The sequence below is a fragment of the Phyllostomus discolor genome, chromosome 3, assembly GCF_004126475.2.
Source record: "Phyllostomus discolor isolate MPI-MPIP mPhyDis1 chromosome 3, mPhyDis1.pri.v3, whole genome shotgun sequence".
Classification (NCBI taxonomy): Eukaryota; Metazoa; Chordata; class Mammalia; order Chiroptera; family Phyllostomidae; genus Phyllostomus; species Phyllostomus discolor.
Genome location: NC_040905.2, coordinates 77,684,362 through 77,695,564, shown reverse-complemented (window position 1 = coordinate 77,695,564; position 11,203 = coordinate 77,684,362). Strand labels below are relative to the sequence as shown.

General features: G+C 41.4%; 1 protein-coding gene across 2 annotated transcripts in view; it reads left to right on the top strand.

Annotated features, from left to right (window-relative positions):
- The first annotated feature begins 2,578 nt into the window (after window positions 1-2,578).
- Window positions 2,579-11,203, top strand: part of FEM1C (fem-1 homolog C) — a 29,296-nt gene continuing 20,671 nt past the window's right edge. Inside the window, exons 1-2 of one of the 2 annotated variants that reach the window (XM_028505331.2) lie at window positions 2,579-2,996; window positions 3,818-4,554. In XM_028505331.2, coding sequence (XP_028361132.1) covers window positions 4,011-4,554 — 544 coding nt within the window. In that variant the 5' untranslated portion in view covers window positions 2,579-2,996; window positions 3,818-4,010. Of the gene's footprint in view, window positions 3,070-3,817; window positions 4,555-11,203 lie in introns of both variants that reach the window. The other variant, XM_028505330.2, reaches the window with a different exon arrangement.

Sequence of the window (11,203 nt, the reverse complement as noted above, 5' to 3'; positions counted from 1 at the left end):
AGGCATTATCCTGATTGGTCAGAATAGCTCTGATTGGTGGAAGCTTCACTGCACTGATTGGTTGGAAAAACCTCAATCTGATTGGTTGCAATAGCATTCCAGGAACACTTTTATATGGCTGGCTCTGATGGCAGAAATACAGGGTAGGCAGGCAGTTCAGTGCAGGCTTCTCCATGAAATGCAGTTTGCATAAGAGGCCCCTGCATAGAAATGGCTGCTAGTCTCTGTTTTTTTTGTTTTTTTTTTTTTAATTTGAGCCCAGTGACCACCAAGAGCCCTTCTTAGTAGGTGTGTTTTTTTTTTCTCTCAGGGTTCACAATTATTACCACTGAAAAGATGAGAAATATTTAGAGTATGTTAAGGGATATAAGCAAAATACAAGGTCTGTCCAGAGGCTACCCAGACATGTAATATGAAAAATAGAGACATTTATTTAAGAAGATACAAGAAATATTGTACATATGACAATGACACCTGAGTCCCTTTCAAAGTAGGCACATTGGGACCTCACACAGTTCTCCCAATTGCCACCAGCTGCCCCTTGTATTTTCCTCAGTTTCATTGACAGTTTGAAATCTCTTCTCTTTAAAAGGTGATTTTAGTTTTGAGAACAGTCGGAAGTCACAGAGCACCAAATCTGGGCTGCAGGGGTCTGAGCCACCTGGGTGATTTGATGTTTCACCAAAAAACTGTACATGAGACGTGATGCGTGAGCAGGCACATGGTCTTGATGAAGCTGCCATTCACCAGTTGCCCATAGCTGCAGCCTTCTGAATCATCCGAATAGTTTCTACAGAGGAATGTTTAAGGTTAATGCAAAATTTGCTGCAGATTTATTCCTCTACTCGCTCAGTCATTTTGAATGCACTGACCACACAGCACACATGTTCACTCAACGGCATCTACCACCCTCACTGACTACAGTGAAGTGGTCATTGTTTACACCTGTGCATTCCAGCCCACTCTCCCTGGCTGCCAGGTTACATCATGCAAACTGTTTTTATATTAACAATGGCTGGACTTTTTCTGGACAGACCTCATATAGTTGCATGAAAATTACAATTTTGATTATGCAAAATTACATAAATTTTTGGACAACACTGTAAAAATATGCAAAAATTAATTATTTTATAAAATATCATTAATGTTGCATGTCTTTAATCATTGTTTTAAAATAATGATGATGATTAAATTTATGATGCTATGGGTCAGATAATGTCAACTGTAACTTTTCTGTTCTCCCAGTGGTACTAAGAAACTATGTGTGAGAGTTTAAATTCCCCAAAATAAAGTGTTCAAGAGACTGAAGATTACAGGAGACCATTCTGCGTGGCATGGGCCCAGCTCCCACTTAGAAAGACCAGTGGACAATGAGCTCCAGTGCACAGGACCCATGCCCATGAATAGGTTCTCCAGTGGGGAATCAGGCCTGCCTTATACCTAGGTCGCTTTGAGACTTGCTTTTGCTAAAACTCCCTCACCCTGAATTGAGGCAGCAAGTGCTTAGGGTAACTTCCTAAAATCTATGCTAAACCTTCCAAGGAAGAGTGTAACCAGTTCAACCACTTTTCCCTTTGCATTTGCAGATACCCTTCTTCTGTGATGTGATTAGCGGCATCCTCTCCTTTGTTTTCTGTAAAAGGTAACCACCTAAAATGAACCTCTACATAGTAAATGGGAACCATCATGTAATGTGCCCCAAGAAAGCAATAAAAGCTTATCAAGGCAAGGGTCCAGGCGCTCTCCCCTTGAGGGAATGGCCATGCAGTCCCTTTTCTTACACAGGACTTGGTAGTTCATGCGAATTTGTTTCGTGTCTCATCAACAATGTCGCAGAACCCACGAGCCAGGACCCTCATCAGAAGATCCGTTTTTTCAAAAACTGACTTCTAATCATGACTCATTATAGGTGTTATTCCCCAAATATAGTTAAACTCTTCTTCAATCTAGTTTAATACATTCCATGTGTTAATATGACAAATTCCAGGAGTTTATTTCCTGCTGTATGAAGTAGTAATCTTCTCATTCATATTAACTTTTTAGCTTTCTTTCATTTCCTGGTTGTTCAGAGTTCAAGAAATCAACCTTGCTTACTTGTACTGTTCTTAAGTTTTACTATTCCTTGTAGCCTGTGTATTTTTTAGAGTCCGCATTAAAAAATATTAGCTATGTTTGGCAGTCTCCAAAACTAATCTTTTTCTCAAATTTGTTTCTTGTGTTTTTCTTTTCTTCCTTTCTTTGAGATCTATGAGCACGGTGTATTTCAGGGCCCATTAAAGGAAGGGGAGAACAGGCTAGCCTGAGAAAATTTCTGTGTGTGAGAGAGAGAGTAATCATGGTTACCACCACTGTGGAGTTCATGACAGTGGGGCCCAATAGTTTCCCGAAACAAGCCTCACGAAAACAAGCCTCACAATACAAGCGTCCCGTAAAGCAGAAGACCGGAAGACCCCCGACATATCCTCAGGATCTACACTGGCTTCCGACTAGCACGGCACTGCGTGACCCTGCCCCCTCTTAGCACTCTGCTGCCCCCTAACCCTCCCCCGGTGCGCCGCGCGCAGGCACTTCCTTCGTCGGGCTCGTGGCCCCGCCCCCTCCGCGCTGGTCCGCCTGGGCCGGCCGCCCCGCCCCTAGGCTGTTGCTCCTGGCGGCCGCCGCCCTCCCCCGGCCCAATGGCGCGGCTGCCTCGTCAGTGATGTGAAGCAGTGCTCTGGCTCGCCCGGCCCCAGGCTCGTAGCCCATTACACCATCCGCCGCGGCAGTCGCGGTAGCCGCTGAAGCCAGCGTTGACTGGGAGGGCGGGAGGCAGCTCAGCGTGGCGGGGCGGGGCGAGCAGCGCGGCCGGACTCATTCCTGTGGGGCGCGGGGCATGGAGGAACTGTGCGGCCGTAGGCGGAGTGGGGCGGCGGTGGTGAGGACAACGGTTTGAATTTGAAGAGAGCGGCCATAGCCCGAGCGGCCAGCGGCGGCTGGAAGGACTGGCCTACGGGCAGGTAGCAGTGGCAGCGGCCTGCGGGATCCCGGGCCCTGGCCTGAGGCGCCCGCGGGGAGGCCTGGGCGGGAAGGGTAAGGAGGGCGCCCGGGGCAGCTGAAGGTGGCAGCGGGCCGGAGGCCACAGGCTTGTAGCCCCGCCGGGAGTGGTCCTGGTCGATGGAGGACCTTGGGGAGGGTCTGCTCGTGTCTGGAAAAGGTAGAGGTGAAGGTTCTGTAGGGGTGGCTGTGGTCCGTGGAGCGGCGAATCCCTTGGGGGCGGAGGGATCAAAACGGGGCGGGCGAAATTAGCTAAAAGGCAACCGGATTTCCTGAGAACCTCAAGTAGGCTTAGAGAAAACGTTTTGGGTGAGGGGGTTCGGCCCTAGCTGGCCGAGGTTGGTTGTGTCTGACTTTTTTGTGCCTCCACGAAATCCCTTCTGGCCACAAAGAGGCCTTCCAGCCTCGTGCCCTTGGTCCGCTCTCTGCAGATGTAAGGGAAAGAGTTCTGAACCCGCGTCTCCTGCCTCTTTCGGTTGTACTCTCCCTGGGCTAGTGTGGAACAAAACTAGAACTAAAGCGTGGTTGGTTAGGAGGCGAGAAAACCGGTTGCCTGTAGTGTTTAAATTTACTGTGTATAGAGAAGAGACCACCTCTCACCAAAACATTGGGGTCCCTGTGTACCTTTTTGTAGTCTCTTTTTTTACTTTTTGGGGTGGAGTGTTGGAGGGGGTAGTCCCTAAGGTATGGCTTTCCCTCCCTTCCCACAGTAGAAATTAAGAAAAACCAAAATGTTTTTGCCTTTGCCTATGGAAAATTCAAAACTACTCTTTCTCCCCTCTAGTTTGGTGCTCTGGTTGTCAGATGTTGTCGGAAGGCAATAGGACAGAACATACTCACCGCGGTCTTATATCCGTCCTGGGGAGCAGTGATTAACAGCGAACTTTGGTTCCTGTAACTCTTGCCTGTGTCCATAGAGTTAAGCTGGAGCTTTGCTTTGAAGGATAAAGAACGCACAGCCTCTGAACTGGACATAAATGGATCTAAAGACAGCAGTATTTAATGCAGCTCGTGATGGCAAACTCCGGCTTCTCACCAAGTTGTTGGCAAGCAAATCCAAAGAGGAGATTTCCTCCTTGATCTCTGAAAAAACAAATGGGGCCACGCCACTCTTGATGGCGGCCAGGTATGGTCACCTTGACATGGTGGAATTCCTCCTAGAGCAGTGCAGTGCCTCCATCGAAATTGGGGGCTCAGTCAATTTTGATGGTGAAACCATAGAGGGGGCCCCCCCATTATGGGCCGCTTCTGCAGCAGGACATCTGAAGGTGGTTCAGTCTTTGTTAAATCATGGAGCGTCTGTCAACAACACAACTTTAACCAATTCAACTCCTCTTAGAGCTGCCTGTTTCGATGGCCATTTGGAAATCGTGAAGTACCTTGTAGAACACAAAGCTGATTTAGAAGTGTCTAACCGACATGGGCATACCTGCTTGATGATTTCATGTTACAAAGGACACAAAGAGATTGCTCAGTATTTGCTTGAAAAGGGGGCAGATGTTAATAGAAAAAGTGTTAAAGGTGAGTTCCGCTTCCTTTTTAATTTTTTTTAATTGTCTGCCACTTATTTTCTGGAAACTTGATGCATAAGTATAAGCAGTGGTGTTGATTGAATAAGCCAGAACTGACAGAATTGTTTTGATTATGTATACCTTCCAGTATAACCTTGTTGATTGTTATACTGTTTCTGTGACACTTGATAACCTTGTACAAATGTTATAAAAAAGATCTCTATCGCTATGTTAAGCAGCATTTTCTGTCCCTTAACTTGGAGTAACTTCTAATTGCTGGGAAATGGGTTCTTCAAAGTTACAGGGCATGTTAGTGGCAGTTGGATCTGAGGCCTTAGGTTGTATTTAATCTTTTTGAAAATATACTTCAATGTAATGTATTTTTCTTAGCTTTAATGTTTTTTAGAACACCCTTGGAGTAGAAACTACTATATTTAGTTAGTCATTTTTTTTGTTTATCTTAGGTAGGCATTTCTTTTGTTGTTCTGTCAGGGAAGGCTAGGCCAGACTGACCTGGAGGGATTAATATAAATGGAAAAGGAGAAAAATCTGTTCTCTTATTCCCTGTTTATTGTGTGGCTAGTAGAAAATTTTTTTGTATTGAACATATATTAAATATAGTAAGAAAGAAAACAGATTTTTAAAAACTGCTAACGATACTGAGAGCAAAACAAGGATTAGGTTAAACAAATGTGGACTTGTTGGCTAGCAACAACGTAAACAACCTTTGTCCAGAAGAGTTCAGGTTTACAATTGTGTATAATTTCCAGCAATTGTAATGAATTTAAAGCAGCAAATGATAGTTTAGAATTATTTTAAACCCTTAAAAAACAACTGGTAGTATAATTTTGATACTTGAAAACCTATTTTTCTTAAACATTTACTTATACAGCAGCAAAATATTTCACTGCTTAATTAAAAAAAACCTATTGTTTTAAAACTTCAAAGCAACATACATACATGGTAAAAAATATTCAACAGTACATATTGGTTTACAATGTTTATAATGAAAAGTAGGTCTTATCACCCTCTGGCAATGACTATTTACAGTTTGTGTGTGTGTGTGTGTGTGTGTGTGTGTGTCCTAGAGCTAATACAAGTATACTTATCTATTATTCTCACCATTTATCTGTTAGTTGATACATACTGTTTTATAAAAAATCTTAATTTACCTTGGATGTCATTCAACTCCAATACACATAGCTACCTCAATCTGTTTCATGGCTACGCAGTACTTTATTGTATGTAAGTTATTTATCTGGTCTCTATTGATGGACATTTCGGTCATATCCTGTACAAACAATGCCGCTGCAAATATTCTTGAACAAACGTGTGTCTTTGCACTCTTGTGTGAGAATATCTATATTATAAATACTTATAAGTGGAATTGCTGAATCAGTAAATGTGCGTTTATCATTTTGGTAGTGTCTGATTGCCTTTCAGAGATGCTAAACCACAGTTATGGGGCATACAGTTACTGAATATATTTATTAAAGTTACTAACTTGAAAAAAAAAGGAGTTGTTATAAAAATGCAACTTGCTCATTATGATTTTTCTGAAAATATTTTCCCCCCAGAGGAAATGTAAAAATATCACAAAATCCAAACACTTAGAGATAACCCTTTTAAAGATGTTTCTGAATTTATACATAGATATATGTATGCAATTTTATTTTATATGCTCTTCTATAACCTATTTTTAGCTTAATAAATGTTATCTTTAATGTCATTAATTTTAGCTCTTTGATTTCAGTAGCTACATACTCCTCTGTTAATGGAGTTTTATGTTGCTTCTGGCTTTTCAGTAAGCATTCTTTCTTATCAATGTTTTCAACTATTCCTGAGTATTTTTTAATAATTTTTTATTTTTTATTTAATTTTTTAATTTTTTATTTTTTAATCTATTTTATTAATTATGCTATTACAGTTGTCCCATTTTCCCCCCCTTTACTCCTCTCCACCTTGCACACCCCCTCCCACTCACATTCCCCCGCTTTAGTTCATGTCCATGTGTCATACGTATAAGTTCTTTGGCTTCTACATTTCCCATACTATTCTCGCCCTACCCCTGTCTGTTTTCTACCTACCATCTATGGTACTTATTCTCTGTACCTTTTCCCCTCTCTCCCCCTCCCACTCCCCTGTTGCTAACCCTCCATGTGATCTCCATTTCTGTGGTTCTGTTTCTGTTCTAGTTGTTTGCTTAGTTTGCTTTTGTTTTTGTTTTAGGTGTGGTTGTTAATAATTGTGAATTTGCTGTCATTTTACTGTTCATATTTTTTATCTTTTTTTTCTTATATAAATCCCTTTAATATTTCATATAATAAGGGCTTGGTGATGATGAACTCCTTTAACTTGACCTTATCTGAGAAGTACTTTATCTGCCCTTCCATTCTAAATGAAAGCTTTGCTGAAGATAGCAATCTTGGATGTAGGTCCTTGCTTTTCATGATTTGGAATACTTCTTTCCAGCCCCTTCTTGCCTATAAGGTCTCTTTTGAGAAATCAGCTGACAGTCTTATGGGAACTCCTTTGTAGGTAACTGCCTCCTTATCTCTTGCTGCTTCTAGGATTCTCTCCTTTATTTTAATCTTGGGTAATATAATTATGATGTGCCTTGGTGTGTTCCTCCTTGGGTCCAACTTCTTTGGGACTCTCTGAGCTTCCTGGACTTCCTGGAAGTCTATTTCCTCAGCCAGATTGGGGAAGTTCTCCTTTATTATTTGTTCAAATAATTTTTCCACTTGTTTCTTTTCCTGTTCTCCTTCTGGCACCCCTATAATTCAAATTTTTAAATGTTTAAAGATGTCCTGGAGGTTCCCAAGCCTCTTCATTTTTTTGAATTCTTGTTTCTTCATTCTTTTCTGATTGGATGTTTATTTCTTCTGGTCCGCACTATTGATTTGAGTCCCAGTTTCCTTCCCATCACTATTGATTTCCTGTACATTTTCCTTTATTTCACTTAGCATGGCCTTCATTTTTTCATCTAATTTGTGACCAAATTCAACCAATTCTGTGAGCATCCTGATTACCAGTGTTTTGAACTGTTCATCTGATAGGTTGGCTACCTCTTTGTCACTTAGTTGTATTTTTCTGGAGCTTAGATCTGTTCTTTTGTTTGAGCCTTTTTTTTTTCCTTTGTCTTGATGCGCCTGTTAAGTAGTAAAAGGCGGAGCCTTAGGTGTTCACCAAGGCTGGGTACCCAAGTTGCTGGGTTGTGACGCTATACGTGGGGAAGGGGTCCGGGAGGGAACAATGGTGCTTGCTCTGCTCTGTCAGATTTCAGTCACTTGCCCCACTTCCCACAAGCAAATTGGGCCCTTGTGGTGCTGATTCCCATGTAGGTTGGTTTGTGTACGATCTAGGAGCCTGTGGGTCTCTCCAACGAACTCTCCTGTAAGGCTGAGAGTTTCTCCCACTGCTGCCTCAACCCCCACAGGTGTTTTCAATCAGTGGTTTGAGGCTTTATTTCCCCGTGCTGGGACCTTGGGTTGTGCAGTCTGTCCCGAGCTCCCCCTTTGTTTCGCCTGGTTTATCGGCACACGAATGTGGGACTGCCCGGTCCACCAGCCGCTGCCTTGCCGGCCAGCTGCAGCCTTGTGCACCCTGTTCCACAATCTGCCGCCCCACTGGGTCGGCCAGCTGCTGCCTTGCCACGACTCCTCTCTGCCCCGGCTGCCTGACTCCGCCGCTGCTACTGGTCTGGATGAATGTTTCTTCTTTAACTCATTGGTTGTCAGACTTCCATATAGTTTGATTTTCTGTCAGTTCTGGTTGTTTTTTGTTTTTAAATTGTCGTCGTCCTTCTTTTGGTTGTGCAAGGAGGCACAGTGTGTCTACCTACATCTCCATCTTGGTCGGCTGTTCCTGACAATTTTTGATACGGGTTGTTGGGTCAATAGATAGCATGATTTTTTTTAAACAATTATTGTTTTTAAGAACACTTATTTTAAGAGAACAGATGACTGCTTAAGTGACCATGTTAATACTGGGAGTGCTTTGAAATCATAACTAAAAGAGAAAGGGTTAAAAAGTATGGTTACTTGTTTAGACTTGTGGGATTTTTTTGTTTCTTTGTTTTGGGCTTTTTATTGATCAGCCTAATGATGGACAGACTACTGATGAACTCATGTATTTTAAGTCAAATTGGGGTATGTTTTAAACTCTTATGTCATTGTAGAGGTGAGTTACTGGTACTGTTTCCTGTGTGTTTTTCTTTTTTTTTTTTAATTATTGTTAAAGTACAGTTTTTTGTCTTTTACTCCCATCCCAGCCCAACCCCCCAGTGCTCTCCTGTGTGTTTTTCAAAAGTGCTTTATATACTCCTAGAGATATAATATTTGAGAGAACTATACTATAAATAATTCATTATTTTGTGAGCATTTTCCTTAATAAACTGTAAACAGTATTTAACTTGATTACCTTTGATATTTTAGAAGAATATTCCTTTTAATCACTAATCTCATATAGCTGTGTATATGAGCACATGTATACTCCCTCTTTTGGCCAGTGGTCTGCTTATTCTAGTCATTTTTTTCCCGTGTCAATATCAAATATTTGTGTCTTCCAAAAATATACATAGCCTCTATATCACTTTGTGGGTAGTAGTCTTACCTTTGCATGGTGCATTTTAATTTTGACAATGATTTTTAATGATTGTTGGGACAGATTAGTGTACACTACCCTGTTCTGATCCTGAAGCTTCCATTCTTTGATAATCACTCTCATTGACTCGAATTTTTTTTTTTAAGCTGTGCAGTGGTATCCAGCTTTTTGGTATCACTGGGCCACACTGGAAGAAGAAGAGTTGTCTTGGGCCACACATTAAATACGCAAACACTGATGAAAACAAAAAAATCTCGTAACATTTTAAGTAAATTTACAGTTTTGTGTTGGCCCACATTCATAGCCATCCTGGACCACATGCAGCCTGTGGGCCACGGGTTGGACAGCTCTGGAAAGGGACCACAAAATGCAGGAACCAATTGAAACTGAGGCAGGAACACTGGATAAGGATCTGATAGAGAGCATTCAGAAGAATCTTTCTCACGTTTTTACCCCCATCCAAAAAAAAAGAAAAAGACCGATAATACTAGGGATAAAATGGAATAATTTCTCAGGAAACTTTATGTCAGCCATTGGAAATGTTTTTGAAGGAAGAAAATGCAAATAGACTATGCTTGATCTGCTTAAATATAAAATGTATGTAACTTCTACATTCCATTACTTTTTAATAGATAGTTGGCATTTGAATATGTTTTACCTCTATCCATTACTTTTTAACAGGCTGTTGGCATTTTGAACATGTTTTAACCTAAGGTGGAGTTCATTCATTAATGGAGAGGTCATTCATTGAATTGCCTCAGTGTGCCAGGCTGTTAGACTTAGGTTATACAAAGATGAGTAAGACAAGATATCCAGTCCTTGATTCCCTGCCCTTGAGCTCATGGTTTGATCAGAGAGCCAGGTTCATAAGCAGATACTTAAACCACAGTATGGTAATTGGAACAGTAGTTCTTTCTCCTATTAGATATTTGGAAATACTTTTATCCCTAAACAACTTATTACCTGACGGGACAGTGGATTACAGTACTTTTTGTCCCATGGCATTCAAAAGGGGGGGAGGAATCTTTGAGATATTTAGAAATAACTTCTCCAGTTTAACAGTTGATTTTGAGACAGGAGAGTTGATTGCTATTTAAAACAATATAGATCTCAAATCAGAAGTGATTACACAAGCCAGTCTTAGAACTATCACATTGATCTCAGCACTTTATGGTTTTAGTCATCTTTGGTTTTCTTTTCTTTATTATTATTTCTTTTAAAACTTAGAATAGGACTTTGCAGATGTATGGTAAAGTTAATTAAAGCCCTTCAATTATGCTTTTATACCAAAATTCAACTAGTAATTGAGCAGTTGAAAGTGATTGGGCACTATAGACCAATGGAAGAGCTCTGAGTTGGGATTGGGGAGGCTGACCCTAGAGCAGTAGTCCTCAATCTTTTTGGCACCAGGGACTGGCTTCGTGGAAGACAATTTTTCCACGGATGGGGCTGAGGGGTCAGGGGGAGAGATGGTTTGGGATGATTCAGGTGCATTGCATTCAAGGTCATTGCTGTGTGATCCGGTTTCTAATAGGACCTGTATCAGTCTGTGACTCAGAGGTTGGGGACCTTTGCCTTAGAGGACACGTTATCCTCATGCCACTCATTTTAGATACGCATGTAATTATGTAAATTGGTAATAATATAATTATTGTACATCTTCTGTAGGCAAGGCATTGTGTTGGACATTGTGGAGGCTATGAGAAGGTTCAGGACATCGCATTTGTTAATTGCTAAAGGAACGGTGTAAATCTACGTTGTAGGATTTCATAAAAGTGTACAGACTAGAAAGGCTTCCATGGAGAAGTTGAACTGGGCCTTGAAAGGCTTGTTAGGGTTCAAATCTACAAAAGGCATTTGATACAGTTTTTAACGCTTAGGAAATGGCATAAGGAAAGCCACATTGAGAAATGTGCTTGGGGGGTCCAAGAACTGGGAAGTAGGTATGCTGTTTAAACCAAAGGGCACTCAGCTAAATTACTGAGTTGGCCAAAAAGTCTGTACTGTGGCCCTAGTAGTGCTTAGTTGTCTTTAACTTCATTTGAAACAATTTT